Here is a 22,486-nt window from a genome sequence, read left to right on the forward strand (position 1 = left end):
GGTGAGCATTCGGGTTTCGGTTCGGTTTTCTGCCCAAACCGAACCGAACTAAAAAACCGAAAAACTGAAAACCGAACTTCAAAAACCGAACAAAACCTAAAAACCGAAAAAATATGGAGTATACATTATTATATATAATATTTTATTTTATATATACTAACATACTATAATATATATAATATAAAATTAATAGACTATATATAATGCATATCATATAAAATATATTAAAAGAATATATATTATATATATGATATAATATATTAAATTAATAGAATAAATATAAATAATAGTATTATATTTAAAATATAATTCGGTTTTTCATTTTTTTCCCTCCCGAACCGAACCGAAAAACCGAATTTTTTTAGTTTTTAAACCGAACCGAACCGAATTTTAAAATTTCGGTTTGATTCGGTTCGGATATTCGGTTTTCGGTTTTCGGTTTTTTTGCTCACCACTAATTTATACCACAACTTGGCTAAGGACTTTGCCATTGTACCCGAACCTACTACCATCACGCCGACATTATAAAAAAGAAACGATTTTAATTGTTCATTTGAAAAGATCACCAAACCCATAAAGTGTTATTTGGTCGTTTTCCCCAAAGAGAAAAAGGGAAAACACATCGTCACATCGCAGTATCTTAGTAGTACGTCATGAGTTTTTATGTAAAATTAATAAGATATGAGAGAAAAAAATATTAGAATATTATTAGCTGAATGTGGATAAATATGAAATAAAAAAGAAGAAAAGTAAGAGAGTGGAAAATGGTAAGTAGAATACTTTTTGCGAGGGAAAAAAGACACTAATAGTTGTGCATCTTATTCAAATGTAAATAAGAACTATATGCATCTCAATATTTTGATACAATTATGTTATCAAGTTATTATAATTGAATTGATAAGAAACATATTGATCGAACATCATTATGTTTTAATCAATTTTGCAAGCAAGCAAAATCTAATTGATAAATGAAATTAAGTTATGACGAAAGATAATGCTTTTACCTCCTTTTCTTCTTTTTCAAATTAAAAATTTGAATGATGAAAAATGCAGTTTGTCAAGCAGCCATAATATTTCTTCTTCTGTCTTCACATATTCTCGAGTATAATTCATTTCATTGCCATGTTTGTTTGTTTGTCGTTTCCATGTTTTCCACGTTAATAAATACAAAACACAATGATTGAGAAAATCTCTTTTGAGCCGATCTCTTTTTCCACTTTACAAATCTTTGATCTCTCGCATGTTGTTGAAGAAGCTGTTAGAGCCATGATTGAAGATTTTGCACTCCCTGTTCACTCCCTTACCAACACAACTAAAGGCCGCGCCTTTCTGTCTCTACATACTTTACGTCGTTGTTCGTCAAGAAACAATACATAGGAATGTCAATTCAGCCTGAATATAGAAAGAGTGGTAAAATGAATAAGGGTTGTGGTTCGAAAATTTCTAACCCGAAAAAATAACACGAAATGAATAGCCCATGAGACCGACCCTAATCCACTCAACATCCTTGTATCTTATTCTAACAGCTGCGCCTGTGTTAAAAAGAATCATTAGCAATCATCATGAATGACGGAGGAAAATGTGGGATAGCTATAAGTTTTGTGGAAACCAATATAAGTAGATCGATGGCATGTCAAGAACATATAAGTAGTCAAAATTATTTAATTTTTGTATATCAAGCTGAAGCTGAAAAGGAGATTTAAGTATGAACTAGGTGGACCTAATGTGCCCCCTAGTGGTGATTTAATAATGCAGCAGGTGATCATAAAAGTACAATAGTCTAGATGGAGGCTTTCTTCTAGCTTTCAATGATTAGCATACTTAGGAAAAGGCCTTATCTTAATCTTTGTTATGATATTGTTTCATCAGTAATATTTGTGACTATTTCTAGCTTTTTTACACGGAATTGTTTAGTCATTTTCTTGGACCAATCACGAGTTAAATAACTGTTCATTGGAGTCATTGTAACTATCTGTTTTTTAATATATAGGACTAGCATCTGTCATGGTGAGTTTATCCAGAAAAAAAACTTGAATGCTTTTAGAGTTGAGATTTTACCTTCTCTAGACTCAGATCTCATTAAGCTTGATCTACGGCATGCAGGAACGAGGGACAGGGCTTCTCGATGAATGCACGAAAGATGGGACAGTCGACATGTATGGGGAGCCAGGAGCAAGAGACAGAACAGGTGGATGGAGAGCAGGATCACTGGTTCTTGGTACATTCACTGACCAACTCTGATATAATCCATATTAATTTTCCTGAATGACAGCAAACAGCAATGTAGCAATAGATAAGATGGCATCATTTTCTATATCCAAATCAAACTTGATTGCTGTTACAGAATATAAAACGACATAATCCCATTTTTATTTGATATATTGTCGCGAAAAACCAAAGTGTTTTTGACTGACCAGCATTATTGTTTCAGTAAGTGAAGGACTTGCTGCTCTTGCGTTTACTGGAACAGAAGTAAACATGGTGCTTTTCTCCAAATCCGTGTTGAGGCAGACGAACGCGGATGCAGCGAAAACATTCAGTACATGGATGGGAACTCTCAACATCTGCACTCTGCTGGGGGCTTTTCTCAGTGACTCATACTTGGGAAGATATCTAACTTGTGTTGTATTTCAAGCTGTCTTAGTCATTGTAAGCCACTCTCGTTGTTCTTTGCTTTGGATGAGCTTTTCTTTTTACTGATTTTGAGCTGGCATTTCTTTGATAGGGATTAGTGACATTGTCTCTGTCAACTCAAGAATTCATGCTTGAACCAAAGGGTTGTGGAAAGATTGGAGATGTATGCCACCAACCATCACCAGCTAAAGTTGCTTGCTTCTACATATCTATATACTTGCTAGCTTTGGGGAGTGGGGCTATAGAACCGGCAATGGCCACACTGGGTGCAGATCAGTTCGACGAGGAAGATGCAGAGGAGAACAAATCGAAAACGGCATTCTTCAGCTACTATTATGTAGCTCTTAATCTTGGATCATTAATCGCCGAGACAGTTTTGGTGTACATAGAAAATCTAGGGCGATGGGTGCTGGCCTTTTGGATCTCAACCTCTTGTGGCTTGTTGGCTTTGGCTTTCCTGCTGAGTGGGACGTCTCGGTACATACACATGAAGCCGCCCTCTGGTAACCCCATCTCCAGATTCTCTCAGGTGATCTCTGCATCTGTAAGAAAGTTAAAGCTCGGCGTGTCCTCAAATGGAGAAGATAGGCTCTATGAAGTTCGAGACAAGGATGACAAGGAATTTGGTCGGAGAATATCACATACCGATGATTTCAAGTAAGTCTCTATCACAGCTGTTCGTCTGAATTGAGAACATCGGAATACTGATATTTGCAGTGCAACAGGTTTCTTGACAGGGCGGCGGTTATGACTGAATCGGACGAGATATTTCTAAACAAGGGGCAAACTCCAAATCCATGGCATCTTTGTACAGTAACACAAGTTGAGGAAGTGAAATGTGTGCTGAGATTGCTTCCAATATGGTTCTGCACAATAGTAGCATCTGTAGTATTTGTGCAGGTCCTCTCTCTCTTTGTGGAGCAGGGAGCATCCATGGACACGGCGATAAACAGCTTCCACGTCCCCCCGGCCAGCATGACTTCCTTCGACATCATAAGCACTTCAACTTTCATCATCTGCTATGAGAGGTTGCTTGTACCATTATACACCAGACTGACCAAGAGAAAGCTTAAGACTCCAAGTGAGCTGCAGAGGATGGGAATCGGGATGGTGATATCAATTGTTGCAATGATCATTGCAGGCCTGGTCGAGCAATGGAGACTCAAGTATGCAGACGAAGGCGAAACGAGTTCTCTCAGTATTTTCTGGCAAATCCCACAGTATGTGCTTGTGGGAGTTTCCGAAGCATTCATCTACGTCGCTCAATGGGAATTCTTCGCATCGCAGATCCCTGACAGATTGAAGAGCTTGGGGCTGGGATTATCAATGTCTTCATCAGCTCTAGGTAGCTATCTCTGCACCATAATTGTGACAGTGGTTATGAAAACTACAGCAAAGCATGGGAAACCCGGTTGGATACCTCCAAATCTGAACCAAGGCCACATGGACAGGTTTTTCTTCTTGTCAGCTGCTCTCATCACTTTCAATCTCGCACTGTTCATCACCTGCGCAAGCCGGTTTAAGTGCATCAAACTAGAGAAACGACATGAAGGGAAGGAAGCGGCGGCTGCTCTGCCTTGACCTCTGCTGTTCTGCCTTGACATGATGAAGACGACGACTCACCTTACCTTTATCTGTAGCATCTGCACTAGGAAAACATGAAGAAAAGCAAGAACTGTAGAAGGGTAAACGTGTAGTCTATGCTATAGAGGATGTAATGTAAGGCTTCTGGAAATAAACAAGAATCTTAACACCACAGTTACTCAAAATATGATGAAGTAAAATCATGTAAACAAATCATCAGTGTTTCAATTCAATAACATGGAAACAAATCACCAATGTTTCAATTCTAAAGATCCGATCATAATCCAAAACACTACCACGTTCAACAAATCAACAGTTGCATTCAAACAGTGCATACATATATTTTAATGGAAGTCTCAACTGTTACTCTATTCTCCATTTCGCAACTAAAAGTCTGTCTAAAAAGACGCAGTCAGTACAAGGCATGACCATGTAGCCATGGAGCCTATGCACCTCGATATAGTTCAGGCTTGACCGGGAGAACTAATTTTTTGGCCAAGTGCTGTAGCACCACAACCAACATCGCATACGATGTGCTTATTCAGGCTGATCCAATATCCCGGTCATTTTGATATCCTTGCAGTCAGTTCTCGTACTAGCTTTGCAGCAACCATCGCAGTCATCCCATCAACAGTGTCTCGCTGTGGATTGAACTCCACAACATCAGCAGCAACCACATCACCTTTAAGGTTTTGAAGAATGTTGAGAACATCCCGAAAAGAGAGGCCTCCTGGCTCAATGTGAGAAACTCCTGGTGCAAATGCTGGATCCATACAGTCCAAATCGACAGAAATATACACAATTGCTGGCAAGAACAAATTTGATTCTTTGATATTGTTTATAACTCTCATTTTTGCGACAGATTAATAATCAAAACTTGATTACTGGTAGTACTATACCTAACATGGTAATCAGAGCTCAAGCCTCAGAAATAAATTCAAAAGTTCAAAAGACATTGAAAAACTGCATATTGTACACAATGATTGACATGTACTCATTTATTGTTCACACTCGTTTCAGATTGATAATCCTCAAATTTTGAGATATTGACAGCGAGAGGAAAACAGAGTAACACAAAAGACTGTAAGGTGGGTGTTGGGTGGGAGGGGGGGGGGGAGAAAGATAGACCAGATTCTCGAGTAGGTTCCGATCCCTTGAAAATGTCCGCATTTCATATTGCTCTACACCAAAATGCTTCCCCTGTTCCCGGCCCTCCTTTGTAATTGATCTGATTCCAACCTGCATCAAGCATTATAAGAATTTCAATCAACCCCTTTTTCTGATTATATTTGGTTGGGAAAAGTAAAGCATACTAGGTTTTGTCATAATTTTGCATGGCTCTCCGGTGAAATTTTGGATCAATGGACATAAACAACCATCACTGACAAAATCTTAGGTCACCTGCAACAATCGCCGAGCATAACCACCCTCCATGATTCTAGCAAAAGAAGATGCGTGAGAATATTTATTCCCCTCGAAAGCATCATAAATATCAGGATGAGCATCCAGGTGAAGAATATCAACAGGCCCTCCAAGCTTCTCAGATACGGCTCTCACAGAAGGAAATGAAATAGAGTGATCACCTCCTAGCACCAAAGGCCGCAATGGGTCCTAAAAAGTGCAGAAAAAAAAAAGGAAAAGGAGTCATGTATGAGGAAAATTTGAAAGATAATCCCTACAAAAAAAGATATCTTTGGAAAGGGGAGCTTACTTCTTCCATCACTAACTTCACAGATTCACTTATTATATTCATCAATCTATCATCATCAACTCCACAATCTCGTAACTCCTGAACTGGAACATCACCAACATCTGTCAGGACCCTTGGATCATTAAGATCTTTACCTGCATAACCAGATTCCTCATGAAACAAATTCAGATATAGGAAGGGGGGCAGAGAAAAAAAGAGATCATATTATTGTAAGAATAAAGTAACACAAGTGTATGGTTCATGTATGCCAGTGAAATAGCTAAATTAACTATTAGGACTACTTAATTATCTTCATGACTCATTGTGAATAAACCAACCTTAAAGTCTAAAAAGTTATGATAAAGAATGTTAAAGAGTCTCATAAATAATCACAATCATCAATCAAGAAGAGCATTTTTCTCAAGCAAATTATAACGATAAATGAAATCAAGAAGTAAATAAATTTACATCTCTTTAACAAATCCAATTTATTGCTCAATAGATTCCTGATACACGAAAAACAAATTCTTGATCCCTGAATAAATTCAACATTGATATGCTCATGCCCAACCAAAATGGTATGACTAGAGATGGATACGCACTACCTTCTTCTGTGGTGGAATTTGTGCTCCCACACCAAATGGCTTCTCTTATACGTGGTGGTGCAAATGCAGGACCCTGGAGAAAGGAAGAGTTGTGTCCTAAGGGAACTCCGAGAAGAGATGCTGAAGCCGCCACACCTCCCAAAGCTTGTAGAAGTTCCCCCTGTTGCAAACATAAACTAAAACTAGGTGAAGATGCTGTAGATACAACAATTTGGGAAATTTAGGCCATGTAGTTTAACTTCTCCCAGACACCATTCTAAAATTTATTCCCCAGAAAATCAATCCAGATATTGCTTTTGGATACCTCAAGGTAACGGATAACCAAATAGAAGTATCCCACAAGGAACTACAATTCAGAAATCACAGAAACAATCTTATCGTAATTTATCATGATGTTCCAAGTTCACCATCATATTCAGAGACCAAGTAGCATAAACATGAACATTTATACACCATTGACAGGAATGCAATGAATTCCAACTACGAAAGACCAGACATTAATCCATGAGGTTATTGAAGATGGATAAATATATGTTAGGTAATCAGAATATACCTTGAGCTTCGCCCTCTCGCGGATGAGTGTCAGGGATGCCTCAATAACACGAACCTGGGCTTTCTCTATCAAGTCCTTTGGAACATTTTCGGCATTCAGCCTCTGCAGGTAATGGATTCCCATCCTTCCAACGTTTTTCATCTTTCCAGGTAATGGATTTCACAATTTCTGTCCAAACAAACAACCACATAACATAAAAAATATGCTCAGTTCAAATATTTTTACTAAGATCCTTCAAATCGGAGAGTAATCCACCCGAAGAGTACAGCTAAAACATTAGAGTGCCTCAGATGAATGCAACCTTTTACACGAATCAGTAACTCTAATTCCACATATGCGATTCCTTTAATCGCTCTAGCTTTATTTATTCACTTCAACCATCACAAAACACACATATTAAAGCAATCAAATTCTACTTAAAAAGCGAGGTCAAATCAAAACCCAAAACAAACCTTAGTACCAGAATTAGACACCCAATGGAGTGAATTAAACACAGAAATCGTAAAATCCAGGATCGACAGATAGAAATTGAATCGATCGAGGGCGAGAAATGGCGGCAGATCAGTGTGTGTTGTGAGTGAAGGGGAGAGGTTTCTGGTACCACCTTTTTGGCGGTGATGCGAGAATGATTAAGGAGCAGAAATGACATGCAGCGGCTTTATTTTTATAATCCAAAAATGCCGAGAGTGAGAGTAGTGGATTATCTCAACACGTAATCATCAAGCCAATACAAATTAAAATAATCTCATCGATTCTACCCAACTTTTAGTTGAGAATTTCTTCCAAGGCGCCCCAGAAAGGTCTCGAACCTCCCCTCCGCGCCTCGGAGATCCGGCGCCGCCCGCACGCGGCAGCCGACGACCGAGATCCCGGTGCGCCGTGATGAAGTTGGACTGGTGGTCCATCGGCCGACGCACGAGGATGTCGCAGTCCTCCAGCACCGCCACCGCGTCGCCGAATATGAAGTCCACTGTGCCGTACACGTGGCAGCTCCGATAGAACTGCCGGAGCGAGAGGGTGTAGAGCGTGTCTTGGTAGCCCTTGAAGCTGCACCGGTAGAAAACCGACCGGTCCGACCCCACCCTCAGCGCCACGGCCTGGTGCTTCCCGGGCCTGGCCGTGTTCTCAAACGTCATGTCCCGGGCCCAAAAACCATCCCCCGAGACACCTAAGTATAAATACGTAAACTCAACATGTAGTAGCATAGTAAGTAAATAAAGTTACAAAAATCATAGTACTATCAATAATCCAAATAACTAAAAATATGTTTTTAAATAAAATTTTAAAAATATACCGAATGTGGCAGAACTGAAAGTGGTGGCGCCGTCGAGGTTGGATCCCCTGCTGTGGCTCCGAGCACAGCAGGGGATGCTGCCTCACACAATTAATTTTTTAATAATAAATTATAATATTAAAATAATATATAAAATAATAATTTTTTTATTTTAAAAAATGACTGTTTGTGGCAGCATCCCCTGCTGTGCTTGGAGCCACAACAGGGGATCCAACCCCGGCGCCGTCTTGTACATTTTGATTTTCGGTGACGATTATTTTGTCGATGCCATCGCCAACGAACATGAGGTTCGTCAATTTTCTTCCAATTTCTACATTTTCTCTATACACGCCTGATTTTACGTGTACTATCACTCGCTCTTGCCGGTTTCAGCCCGATCGAGATATCGCGGCCACGGCCTCGTTAATTGTTTTATAATTCCCGGACCCATCTTGGGCCACCACATAGTCCGCATTCGAGGTTGCCGCATTCCACGCCGCTAAACTCCCTCTTCCCTGTACCGGGCCGGGCTTTCTCTGCAACACTGCCTTACCCTTACGTTTTCCCATTGGATTAGCAGTCTCGGCCCGGTATAAGCCCAAAGCCTCCCTAATCACCTCAGTCAAATTATGGGCTTCAAAGGAAACCCTCATATCTCCCAGCCCATCCAAACAAGCGTTGTGGGCAGCCAAGGCGGCACTCAGCCATGTGACGGCGTCGTCACGGCTCCACTCCTCCCTCTCACAGGAGACCAACCTGGCCAGCCTCGACTCCGCATCTTCGTACATAACCGCACAGTCGAGGCGGGCCCGGGATGGAAGCCCGGCCCGGTAACAAATTTGAAGCCATTAGCCCAAGCGATTGCTTGGCGCATGCCTTCTCTCGTGGCTTCCACCGCCTCCACATGTTTCTGGATCGGTCCAGATTTTGCAGCGGCAGCAATGATTAGAAGAAGAGCAAAGGTGGTGGAGAAGCAAGGCATTTTATTTTTCGCTAAATTGTTTTGCTCTTTTTAGAGCATCTCCAATGCCGGCGTCAAAATCGCGACGCCGATTTTTCGCCGACGCCGGTTCTGACGCCGAACCATTGGAACCGGCGTCGGCGAAATCGGCGTCAAAATCGGCGTGGCCATGCCGATTCGCGCGATGACGCCGGTTCCGACGCCGATCCTCACGGTGCCATTGTGGGTCCCGGATCGGCGTCAGATTTTATTTTATTTTTTTTTCTTTTGAAAACACTATATATACGCGCTTTGAACGTCATTTAGTTGAAGAGTTGTGGGCGCGGAGGATTGCAAGGCGTTAGTTTTTATGTAAATTTATGTAATTTTTTTAAATGTAATTTTTTTAAATGTATTTTTTTTAAATTATTGTACTTTTTGAAATTTTAATAGTATTATTCAATTTAAATATATTTGTCTCGTAAATTAAATTCCGTATGTTGATACGATTGTAAATTAAATTATATAATTGTTATTAGTGATGTGGATATGTAGTGTGAAGGCTATGTGAGGGCTATTTGATGTCCAGTTGATGTGGCAAGCTGATGTGGCAGGAGAATTGTAGTGCTGATGATGTGTGTCACGACCGCACTTCCTAAGGATAGGAAGCACGGGAAAAATAGTGACTAGTGGGGGAACTAAGAAGCGGGGAAGAAGGGGTAATCAATTCAAGGCAATACAACTTAACAATCAAAGAGGTAATTCCATTTAAATCGATCAACGTTTCAAAACCCAAGTCTCATAATGAAAGATAACAGAGTTCAACCATAAAGGAAGTAACAGAGTTCAACAGTTCAAAGAAAATAACAGAAATTCTGAAAACATTGAGTAGCGGAAGCAATTTTGAGAGTTTAGCTACTACTATGTATGAAGACATAATAGTAACCGGAACAGTGATTTAATACGTTCTTGGATCATCGCTCAACATCCTCCGCTTCCCGACCCCGCTCAACCTGCACATAGGGAAAACATATGCAGGGGCTGAGTACTTGGTGCACCCAGTGAACTCATGCCCAAAAACATTCACCGTTAAGATATGTCAAGCCATCATCGTGTGAATCCCGGGTTTTACTTTAAAAAGGCCGAGAGACACTAAAGTTCATTTCCTTAAAAAGTGTCCGCGCGGACCAACATCATCCTCCATCATATACCATATCTGAACCATCATGTGAAACGAGACTGTGGCCACAATCTCGATCACTGGACCGGCCGACCTAGGGGACGGCTCACGATCCCCATCAGTGCACTAGTCTAAGTAGGGCGTAGACCCTAGTTAGACCTGAATTCGTTAACTATCAAAGTCTAGTAGAGTTTTATTCTAGTAGACAAACAGATAGGCAGTTTCAAAACATAAACACGACATGACATACTTATAGAAACATCCTTATAACACCGTAAACATATTGATTTAAAATAAACGCTAAAGAATAAAGCCCACCTCAAAAGCTTATGATTTCCGTAAGAATTCCTCGTTCCGACTATTAGAGTGCGTGCGGACCACCTTCTCGGAAAATACATAAAATTCATATCAATTCTCGGTAACGACGATAATTGGAATGCATGCACTCTAATTCAAATTTTTTAATTCTCTTTCTCGATTTCCGTGCATTTTCGGTTATTCGGCCGCCGCCCAAGTCGTCGCGTCCGAAGCCGGTCGGCCGCTTACGCTCGTTCTTTCCTTCGTTGGCTCCTCGTATTTTCCATAACGTCGAAAATAATTTCTAAAAATTATTCAAGCGTATACTTTAAATTTTCATAATTATTTACCATTGAAAAAAAAGGTATCATTTCATACTTAGGTAAATTGTTCATTCTTTAAAAAGTCTTCCGGAAATTAATTAAATATTTTTTCCGATTAAATTTTAATTTCCGGCCCATAAGATTAAGCTTAGCCCACCTTATTCCTCCAAAAATTTAATTAGGAATCCCATCAAATTAAAAGAAGTACATGGCCCAAACTTAATAAAATGTTGGCCCAAAATCATCTCCCTCTCCAACACACTCTCTCTCTCTTCCCTCTTTCTCTCTCCCCGTCGTCCTCTCTCTCTCTCTCGGCAATCACACAGCAGCCGACTGCCACCACTGCCGTCGTCGTCGTTCTCCCTCCGGCTTGCCACCGTCGCGGCTGGAGCCGCCGAGGAAGCTGCTGTCTTCGCTGCTCGCCGGCGGGAGCTGCTGCCGCGGAGGAGAGTCCACGTCGCCGCTGCCGTGCGGCTGGGGCTGCTGCCTCGCCACGCCGGGGTTGCTGCCTCACCGTCGCGTCACCGGCCGCCGTCATCCGCACCGAGAACGTCGAGCGCGGCTGTCCGCCGCTGCCCGTCGCCGGCGGCGGCTTCTCCCCCTCCGAACCACTCCGAACCCGCCCGGAAACACTCCGCAAAGGCTCGCAACACGTGTTATGAACATAAAGCTAAGTTCTTTCTAAGTTTCGGTTACGCGCGGCGATCGTTCGGTTGATTCTTAGTTGGTTTCTTACTTGAATTGGTTATGGAGGATAATCAAAGCTATATGCATGTAAAGCTTAAAACAACACATGCTTTATGATAGGAATGGATTATACCTCCAAGAAGATTGAAAAAGATGGAAGAAAACACAAGATGGATGGCTCAAAGCTTCCTCCTTCTCCTCGGCACTTCCTCTCGCCGCCTCTCTCTCTCTCTTTTTTTTTTGTTGTGTACTATGAAGGTGGGGGTGGCTTTTGGGGTGTAGATATTGATGGGGAAGTGGGGAGGTGAAAACCGTGAACATCATGGGGGGGGAAAGAAAGAACCGTCGGACGTGGTGGGGGGAAGAAGAATTAATTTGGGCTTAGCTAAAATAAATCCATACTTGGGCTCCCATGATTTAATTTCCAATTGGGCTAAAATCAACAATTAAATTACAAGCCCAAGCTAGAATGGATTTAAAGAGTTATTAAAATTCAAGTTATTTCATATTTAATTGGACTTCAAATTTATTTTTGGAAAGTCCAAAATAAATTCATACATTTATATATTTTTCGTATTTTCCTTCATCAATTAAAATTCACGGTCCCTTATTAAATTTTGTTATCTCGTTCTTCATAACCAAAAAAATTAAAGTACGAGAAATCGTACATAATTTATATTTGGTGTTGTTCCAAATATAATATTCATTCAACCGTTCCTTGCTTTACGCGCGTCGTTATCCATAAAACATATATTTCTTTCCATTTAATTCATTCGTCTTGCTAAAGAATAGCAATTTCATCATCGACCTTTCAACGAGACTTTAAACGTGTCTCCCAACGTTCATTTTTAAAAAGAAAACACATTCCTTTTCCCATCAAACCCATAAACCAAAATTTTTCCCATATCACATTTATCGAGAAGCATAGCATTTCGAAATAATTTTATCAATTATTCCGTTACATAAAAGTAAATTTCAAACTTAAGGTACGGGTGTTACAATGTGGCAGTGTGAAGGCTATGTGAGGGCTATTTGACGTCCAGTCTTACTGGAGATGCTCTTATCACGGAGTCAAATTTGTTGATTTTTTCATCTTTATATTGTTGTTTACTCATGTTTCCCTCGTGACCTTTTTTAAGTGATCTGTATTCGTTGGGAATCTTTTGACTATTATGGATCTTTGTCGAATTGATAGAGCCCGATTCATTAGCATTCAAGCCCACCACCCTCAAAGTAAAGCCCAGTAAAATATATGGCAACTTCTTGGGCCTTAGCTCATCTAGTGTGTTGGGCCCGATTCATTCATTTGAAATGAAATGAAATGGAAATGAAAAAATTTACTACTCCATCCGTCCCACAAGAATATGCACTCTTTCCTTTTTAGTCCGTCCCACAAGAGTATACACTTTCCGATTTTAGAAACTCTCTTTTTCTAATGAGGTGGGACCCATTCTCCGCTAACAATACTTTTATTATTTTTTCTCATTACCTCTCTCTTACTTTACCAATTTTACATTGAACTCGTGCCGACCCCAAAATGCATATTCTTTGGGAACGGAGGGAATATATCATAAATAATATAAATATGAATACGAAAGAGGTTCAAATGATAATACATATTTCACTGTCCCTCCTCCCAAATAATTTGAAGCATTCTTCTGTTACGAAGAGTATATTGAAAGAATGATTATAAAATACGCAATAGGTTATATAAGTAAGCATTATTGTTAGTAATATAAGAATGCATTAGTTTCTAAATGAAAATCAATTTTGACTATCCATTTAATCAATAAGCAGCATTAAGAAACTAGAATGATGCGAACCATCCGCATATCAACACAAGTAATTTGGCGTGACGAAGTTTTTAACATTTTGCTTTTGTTTGTACTTTAATTTTTATGTGTTGTTTAGTACTCCCTCCATCCCAGAAAAAGTATGAATTGTTTCTTTATTAGTCATCCCTTGAATGTATGATTTTTTTTAAATTTTGAAATAGTTAAATTAACACATTAACCATAAATATCATTTTATTTACCACTTATATCAGTACAATTCACTACTAATGATGTGAAGTTCACTTTCCATTAACACTACATACACTACCATTTATCTATCTCTCTTACTTTATCAATTATAAATTAAAACTTGTGTCGATCTAAATGTTCATCCTTTTAGAGAGGGAGAGAGTATAATACAATGGACTTTGCTTTGTTAATTAATACTACTAACTCGCTAATTATATGTGCAATACGGCACCCACAAACCATTTGATTTCATGAACCTGAAATGAAAATAAAATTATAATTAGTCAATGTTAAGTTTATGTAAGTGGGCATATTTAATAGACCCATAAAAATTTAGAATCATCTAAGTGCTGTCAGTATAGCCAAATTCCCGGTACCAATCCATCAACCTATTTCTTTATTTATGAACCATGCATTCTTCATTATATTTAATTGGATATGATATTACTGAGATTATGTCTTACTAGCTTATTTATATATAGTGTGCAATCATTTTGGTTTTAAAGTGCTCTAACAATCTTAAGTTGTAATATATGATTAATTAGTGTCATGCACTTTTCTAAAAATTGTATCCACCTAACTCTAATTAAAGTGTTCGTGACATTCAAATTTATAGTAATTCGCAATCATGAAATCAACGTACATTCACTTCGCTATCACCATAAAAGTAAAAAAAAAAGGGTGAGCATAGGAATCCAAAATTCAGACTAAATTGATCGATATGTTTCGACTAAAAAGTTGTGTATAAATTAAAAGTTTAGAGAAAGGAAACTAATGACTAGTGAACATGGTAAAATATACGAACAGCCATATTAATTACAGTAGTTAGTGGCTGTATATGTGTTGCATTTATTTAATAACCTCAAGTTCATGAATTTATGTGATTGTGCATATTATTTTTGTTTATTCATTAATAACTGTATGTGTTTTTGCATGTAATCTTATTTTTCACCATGTATAATGCAATCATATATTTATATGAATTAATTACTTATTTCCATAAATTATTGAGAATTGAATTAGCTAGAATGAACAACATAGGATTGTGACATCGTGTTAATAATTATAATTACAAATTCAATCATTCATTTCAATTCTTGGTTTGTCGGTAAACGACAGGAGACAACCACCAATAAGTTGAACACACACACAAAATAAGATAATTGGCTCACAATTAGAAAATTAAATAGTATAGTACTTATCAAATTGCGCTAATTATATCAATAAATTCATTCTCCAGTAATATTATATACTACTACATAGTATGTATATAAAATAGTATCATATCTACATCCTCAATTTCTCAGGAATTCCTTGTTTGTTTTATAATACTAGTCGTACTGATGATTGACAATTGGAGTTCGTGACAAATAGGAGTATTTAAATTGGTGAACCGTGAACGTGAACTCCTCTTCTGATAGCACACAAAAAATAATAATGAAATGCCTCAATTTTTTTAACTTGCAAGTTTCTATTTGTTAGGCATCAATCTTGAACAATAATTAACAAATATCAGCAAATGAGTTTTTTATTTTTTTTATAAACAAAGTTGAAAGTATGCGTTGGTAAAAAAAATTCGGGAGTTGACATGTGCAGTCATTTTAAGAAATGAAATTTAAACTAGGCAATTAAATACGATTAACAGTATCATAATTAATTCCCAGTTGAGATTAAATATTTTTTCGTCATACATATATATGATTGCATAACCTATAAATATTTAATATCTGAAAGTTGAATCATATATATTTTTAATTAATCACGCGCTGTCTTTATCGTTATATGATTATATTATGGCTCTACCAATTACCAATTATGTCTTAATGTATATTCATATTGTTTTTATTTCTTTTTAATTTCGACTACGCATGTAACGTGTGTTTGAAAGATGCAGCAGGGTGCGTAGGTGTCGTTCAAGCAAGGATATATCCTACTGGTCAGGATAGAGATCCTAACTAAGCCTAGACCCTGGTTTCAAAGATTCCTCAACCCTCTTCTACTGGGTAGTATAGTGAAGGTAGGGGTCGAATCCCACAGAGATGGTGCGTTAAAACTATTGTGGTGATATTCTGGATGGTTTGGTTAGCTACCACGCTTGGGTTGAGTCTCTACCTAGACGGGAAATTAAGATAGTGTCCTACTGACTAGGAAGGGTGAATGGTGGTCGACATGTAGTGGTGTACGTGGAATTATGGTGGATGCGGTGTAACAGAAAATATGCGGAAAGTACTAGGTTTCTATAAAAGGCTAAACAGAAAAGCAGAGAATAAGTGGTAGTTGTGGTGACTAGGCTGACAGATCTGCAGGGTGTACTAAAAGTGAAGGACAAAAAGCAAAAGGCATCTAAAAAGCAAAAGTGGTCCCAAACTTGGATATGGACATCATCTTCTTCAACAAACACAAACTGAAATTAGAAAAACAAACCAGATTCAGCACCATAAAAACACAGATTAATAACTCACGAACACAGATCTACAATAAAAAATTCCAAATCGAAAATTAAACGTCGAAACTGAAATCCCGCCTACTGATCAGCATGGAAGAAGACAAGAAACACATAACTGCACCTTGCATGAAACAAACCTCTATGACATAAAAGTAAACAGATTATGCTAACTCGAAGAAATAAACTACTAACTGGAAACACACGATTCGATACTCAAAACAAACTCTAGATCTAAGCTAACTAGGCAGAAGGAATATATCTCAAAGTGACTAATCTTCTTTTAAATTTCTTCGCCTTTCTGAACCCGGCTATGACTGTAACTGCAGAACCAAGCTTGTAGAACATATATACATTCATGCCTTGTATCTGTAGGCATGCTCAGATTTGTTTTGTTGCTCAATGTAGAATGAAATTTTGTGTTGCTAATTTCTGATATATAGTTTTCAGTTTATTCTATTTGGTAGCGCAAAATTGCATAATACATCTAGCAACATGGGAATGTTTGCAAAGGAACTGAACACCATTTACAAGAGATCTCTTAATTTTCGACTCTCTACAAACTTCATTTTTTACTCATTTTCATCTCAAAACACCTTCTTGAGCAGGAATCAGCTCGATGTCGACTCAACGACCACAGGCTCCAGTTTCTCTGTTTCACCGTTTTGTTTAGGGATGATGAGACCGTATCTCCCGGCTCTCCGTTTGTAGACTATGTTGATCTCACCTGCAACATGGCACTCTCTAGCGTAAGCGTCCGTGAGGAGCCCTGTCATATATAAAGATGAAAAGACGTGAAGTCAGCTTACCAGTTTCTTCGTAGCGAAAGCCATAGAAGTCATGATCGAGGTTTTCCAGCTGCTCGACTGCCTCACTAACAGTCAGAGGGGGCATATCGAAGTACATTGTGCGAACAATCTGCAAACAAAAGTGTATATACCGGGAGATTGCTAAGTTAACACGAATATAATGCACATAAAATCACACAAGGCACACAAGAAAGTGAAAAAAAAACATTAAAAAGAAGAAAGAAATGAGGAATGACAACCTCAATAATGACGATTTATTCCTCTTCAACTCCTTCACCCTGAATTCCCACTGCATCAGCCTCATCTACTTCATCGGGTACCGCCTCAATATCCTCAGTAACCAAGAGTGCACCGGGATACCTAACCTTGAGCGTGTCGAAGCCCTTCATATGGCGACCATGGTCCTAGTCTTTCTCCTTGATCTTTCTCAACTTTCTCTAGATAATGGAAGAAACCAAATATATGCTCCCATATAGCGACTCAACATCTTCTTCTGCTCGAACCACTCCATGTTTCTTAGTGAACAAAGTAACCTACATACATTACCACAACTACTTAGATAGCATACTAACAAACACGACCCCAGTAGGATAAATACAACACGGTAGTAAGACACACACACCTCACACCTTCGCACTTTTGGGCCTTTCCCTACCTCTCCACCACGGATGGACAACCTGACATCAACTTCCCTCACTAAATGGCTATGCTTTTGCACTGCCTTACCTAACTTCTCTTCCACATAACTCTTCACAGAGGGATGCAGCTGCATTTTCAATCCATGAGAAGATCAATGAAAGAGCATCGGAGAATAAGCTCACCACAGTTTCTCCTCAACATTACACCTGTGTATGTGTGTTTACTCAAATGTAAATGTATGATAAAATCAACAGAACATAAATGCAAGGGTTCTCTTAAGAAACACCAATTCCCAATCTACTCACCTCCCATCAAATCGATTACCGCTACACCTCTTCAATATCAGAAGTGAGAGCTGACTAACTACATATTGAACACTAGTTCAAGCTTTACCTCTTTAGCAACAAATAAAGATCATTTCTTTCAATATCTCAGACAAAAACTCCAACTAATTATACCTCTAAAATCAATAAAGTTCAATCACATATTATAAAAAATGTGAATTTACTAACTAACTATCTAATCATCATACTACACATTGAACACTAATTCAAGTATGACCACTGCAATTATGACAGGGAAAAATCAATTTCTTCTGACGTGCCTGTGCCACCGCCATCTTAAGTCTTCATCTCCACAAGCCCTGATTCCTGCGCAGAAATACTGAATAAGTAAAAGTAAAGCAGATTCCGCCGTTGCCATCCACAGATTGTTTCAGCCACGCGGTAATCCTTTACCCTTATTACATCTTGCGTTTTTTACTTTTTCAAATTTTCCAATGCTAACTACGGGAACTTATAACCTAGTTATAAATTTTTGAACTATTTGTTATTATAAGAGGAGGCAATCGTTTATCCACTGCGAAATTCAATTGATCTGGTTGGGTTTGTTTCATGTATTTTGTTGGATTGAAGATCTTGCTTGTTTTTCAGTTAGGAAAAAGGTATGACTATGAAGGGGAAAGGAACGAAAAGGGAATCTTCATCCTCCAATTTGGATTCCCAGGAACCTAGAATGGACATCAAGTCCATCCTGAAAGATATTGAATTTTTGGGTAAGATTAAGTCTTTTTACATTTACTACTATTATAATCCAATTTGTTGGATCTTTGGTTAAGTATGTCAATTTCTTGGAGTTGTTGTTGTAGGGAGAAAAATATTGACAATTTGATTCATACCTATTGCTGTCATCATTCTACTATATTTGATCTTATTCTTTGCTGCAATATTTTTCTAGTGAAGAAGTGCATCAATGTTTTGAAATATTTCTCTGAACTATGAAGGCAAAGGAATTTGATATCTTTTTCAATGAATCCGTTCACATGGTTTATCAGAAATTGCTCCATGAAGGCTCAGGGGTTTGTTGTTGGTTGTGTAGAATAAGGTCTGGAAAATATCACTGTCATAATAGGTTTGAGATTTTGGTTGAAGATCACTAACGTGTAATCTTTTGTTGATGCTTTGCACCAATGGCTGAATTGTTCCTTCCTCTTACTATGAACTCTTTCCTTTGTGTGTGTATGTTTGTGTTGGATTTGGCAAATGAATTTGATTAACCTGTTGAATTAATCCTTTCACCGAACTAGTTGTATTCATCATAAAGTGCTCCATGTGGGTTCGAAGGGTTTGTTTTTGGTAGTGTAGAATAATGCAGAATAAGGTTTGGAAAACAACACTGTCCAATCAGGTTGAGATTTTAGTTGAGGATCACTAACTTTACACCCATGGCTGGAATTGCTCCTCCCTATTACTGCGAACTCTTTCTTTTGTGTGTGTTTGTGTTTGATGAGATGAACATATGAGATATGGGTGTACTACAATATCTTGGAATGTGTATAATTTCTTGTTAATTTAGGTTCCTCACACATGGCATTGTAACAGAAAAAGGACTTGGAGAATAAGAAGGTAGTGTCAATCGGTGGAAAGGTGTGTTCATTTACGCCATTACTATTGCTGCACATATTAAGCTCTCAAGTACCATGTATGAACTTTGTGTTTCTTGTTAAACAGCCTCCAAAGAAACAGAGGTTACCTCTTAGTGTTGCTAGAGTTTCAATGAAAAATCAAAAGGATAGAGAAGAGAAACTGCTTCAAGAGGTTACTTAACATTCTCAGCGTCATCATTTCATTCAGTCACTCTAAAGCTGTATGTTGATTAAGATTAGAAATGATGTGTAAATAATTGGTCTCTATACAGAGAGCTATACTTGGAAGGTTTGGATCCTACAGTAGCAGTAGTTCCAAGAAGGTGCCAGAGAGGAAACCAGCAGAGGACAGAATTCTGAAGTCGATGCAAGGCGATTTCAGAAAGGGGGTTCTCAACATCGGGTATCTGTTGAAGCCCTCAGCCCCTGAAGCCTCTAACTACAAGGGCAGACACCCTACAGGTAAAGGGAAGAAGAAGAAAGATGGCAAGAAAAGTCATGGCAAGAGAAAGGGTGGTGGTGGTAGAGGTGGTGGTGGTGGTAAGAGGCGTCACTAGGAATATATCTCAAAGTGACTACTCTTCTTTTAAATTTCTTCGCCTTTCTGAACCCGACTATGATTGTAACTGCAGAACCAAGCTTGTAGAACATATATACATTCATGCCTTGTATCTGTAGGCATGCTCACATTTGTTTTGTTGCTCAATGTAGAATGAAATTTTGTGTTGCTAATTTCTGATATATAGTTTTCAATTTATTCTATTTGGTAGCGCAAAATTGCATAATACATCTAGCAACAAGGGAATGTTTGCAAAGGAATTGAACACCATTTACAAGAGATCTCATAATTTTCGACTCTCTACAAACTTCAATTTTTACTCATTTTAATCTCTAAACACCTTCTTGAGCAGGAATCAGCTCGATGTCGACTCAACGACCACAGGCTCCAGTTTCTCTGTTTCACCGTTTTGTTTAGGGATGATGAGACCGTATCCTCCGGCTCTCCGTTTGTAGACTATGTTGATCTCACCTGCAACATGGCACTCTATCCAAGCCCCTTGGCCTAGCGGTAAAGGGTGTTGGATACCGCGTCCATCCTGGAGGTCTTGAGTTCGAACCCTGGGTGGCGTAATTTGTCTTTCCTCCTTCATATATATGATATAAATATATGAAGTTAATTTAAAAAAAAAAAAAAAAACATGGCACTCTCTAGCGCAAAATTAGCTTGTCTAAAATTATGGGATGCCTACAATTATCAATTCGAAGAAGAGGGGAAGTTTTGAAGGTAGTGAATGTTGAAAAGTAAAATGCGGAAAATAAAACTCAAGAACTCTAGAAGGCTACATTTTTATTGATTTGGATTGTTTGAGATATATTGTACATTCATATTTGTAGAACTAGAGAACTTAATGTACCTAGGGACTTATGAACTTGGGACTCTACCATAATAATGATATATTCCCTTGAGACCCTAAAGTTACTCTTTCTCATAATCTTGAGACTCTCATATTCTATTTCCAACACTCCCCCTCAAGTTAAGTATCGAGTTTTTTCGACACTTAACTTGCACGATCTTCACTTTGATGAATAGTTTATACTCATATTAAGGAGTCATTCACGTTTCATTGATAGTTTATGCTCGTATCATAGAGCTTCTTCAATTCATCATTGATAGTTTATACTCGTATCAAAGAGTTTTTTTTTTCATTGAAAGTTTAGACTCATTTCAAGGAGTTTCTTCAATTTTCTGTTGACAATTTTAACTCGTGTCATAGAGCTCTTCATTGACATTTTTAACTCATGCCAAGGAGCTAGTCTAGATAGTTTTTACTCATATCCGGGAGCCATCTTAGATAGTTTTAACTCGTGTTTAGGAGCCACTTCATTTTTTTTTGACCGATAGTTTTTACTCGTGTCGAGGAGTTCATTCAGACAGTTTTGACTCTTGTCGAGGAGCTAATCTAGACAGTTTTTACTCATGTCCGGGAGCCATCTTAGATAGTTTTAACTCGTATCCAGGAGCCATCTTAGACAGTTTTAGCTCATATCTAGGAGCTACTTCATTTTTTTTCTGACTGGCAGTTTTTACTCGTGTCGAGGAGCTCATTCAGACAGTTTTGACTCTTGTCGAGGAGCTAATTCTGACAGTTTTGACTCTTTTTGAGGAGCTTATCTAGACAGTTTTTGCTCGTATCTAGGAGCCACTCATCTTTGGACTGAATTTAAATTGCAGCCCAAAGCTTAATTTTGGAAGGCCATTCTTGGCCCATTTCGCTCATATACAATGAGCCCATATTATTTTCATTGTTTCCCTTCTTGAGCCCAATAATGCTAGGCCCAATTTTTTCTTTTTCTTGAAACACAATTGAGAAGACGTCAACACCCGCCTCCTTTCTCCTTCTCTTCTACAATTGACGATGGCCATGCCTTTTCTGAATCTTCTCTTTTTTGAGACAATCTGTTCAGCGGAAACACTTATCGGATACCCAAGTTTACAGCCTAGTTGAAGGCGTAAACTTCAGTCATCTCTCCTCCTTCCGACGAGGCCGCCTCCTTCTGGTTTCTCCAGCTGTGGTAGTCCTCTCCCCCTCGGTCGGACAAACCGAGGACTACTCCTCTGTTTTCTTCTCTTGACTGTGGCAATGCGATGCTGCACCATCAACAACCACCAGCGACCTATTCACTGCTGCCGCCTTCTCCATCAATGCTGGAATCGCCCAGCAGTCTATTTCTTCCCCTCTGCCGGACAGTGCCGTTGCTCACCTTTCAGCCTCTTCTCGACATTCTTCTAGCAGCTATTATGGCCTTACTTCCCGATGCCATCAATAATTTCCTTTCTTCGAAGACTCTCTTCGGTCGAAGCAACTTGATGCTATAGAGT

The 22,486-nt window shown here is 38.8% G+C and overlaps 3 protein-coding genes, 1 long non-coding RNA gene and 2 pseudogenes across 8 annotated transcripts; 2 read left to right on the top strand and 4 right to left on the bottom strand.

Moving 5' to 3' along the window:
- Window positions 1-1,093: 1,093 nt before the first annotated feature.
- Window positions 1,094-2,556, bottom strand: LOC121762435. Of its 2 annotated transcripts, XR_006042213.1 has the most exons (4): window positions 2,415-2,556; window positions 2,059-2,261; window positions 1,449-1,532; window positions 1,094-1,342 (listed from the first exon to the last, which is right to left on the bottom strand). It is a non-coding gene; the product is annotated as an uncharacterized LOC121762435 (long non-coding RNA). The 2 variants fall into 2 exon arrangements; XR_006042212.1 differs by having other exon boundaries at window positions 1,094-1,532.
- On the top strand, window positions 2,098-4,403 carry LOC121762425 (protein NRT1/ PTR FAMILY 7.3-like). The gene is made up of 4 exons (XM_042158303.1): window positions 2,098-2,218; window positions 2,432-2,649; window positions 2,726-3,291; window positions 3,360-4,403. Exons 1-4 carry the CDS (start codon window positions 2,098-2,100, stop codon window positions 4,213-4,215), a joined length of 1,761 nt encoding a protein of 586 aa, XP_042014237.1. The 3' UTR covers window positions 4,216-4,403.
- Window positions 4,404-4,423: 20 nt separating this feature from the next.
- LOC121762429 (arginase 1, mitochondrial-like) lies at window positions 4,424-8,209 on the bottom strand. Of its 4 annotated transcripts, none has more exons than XM_042158306.1 (6): window positions 7,519-8,198; window positions 7,067-7,234; window positions 6,514-6,673; window positions 5,930-6,063; window positions 5,620-5,829; window positions 4,424-5,457 (listed from the first exon to the last, which is right to left on the bottom strand). In XM_042158306.1, the coding sequence occupies exons 2-6, from the start codon at window positions 7,205-7,207 to the stop codon at window positions 5,224-5,226; spliced, it is 879 nt and encodes a 292-aa protein (XP_042014240.1). In that variant the 5' UTR covers window positions 7,208-7,234; window positions 7,519-8,198; the 3' UTR covers window positions 4,424-5,223. The 4 variants fall into 4 exon arrangements, with proteins under 4 accessions (XP_042014240.1, XP_042014241.1, XP_042014242.1 ...); XM_042158307.1 differs by having other exon boundaries at window positions 7,830-7,966; XM_042158308.1 differs by having other exon boundaries at window positions 5,930-6,012; window positions 7,067-8,209.
- Window positions 7,801-9,127, bottom strand: LOC121762428 (annotated as a pseudogene).
- Window positions 9,128-16,822: 7,695 nt separating this feature from the next.
- On the bottom strand, window positions 16,823-17,818 carry LOC121762432 (annotated as a pseudogene).
- Window positions 17,819-19,663: 1,845 nt separating this feature from the next.
- Window positions 19,664-20,162, top strand: LOC121760547. Its single transcript, XM_042156197.1, has 2 exons — window positions 19,664-19,777; window positions 19,878-20,162. Exons 1-2 carry the CDS (start codon window positions 19,664-19,666, stop codon window positions 20,160-20,162), a joined length of 399 nt encoding a protein of 132 aa, XP_042012131.1.
- Window positions 20,163-22,486: the final 2,324 nt, after the last annotated feature.

Source organism: Salvia splendens, chromosome 13 (genome assembly GCF_004379255.2).
Source record: "Salvia splendens isolate huo1 chromosome 13, SspV2, whole genome shotgun sequence".
Lineage (NCBI taxonomy): Eukaryota > Viridiplantae > Streptophyta > Magnoliopsida > Lamiales > Lamiaceae > Salvia > Salvia splendens.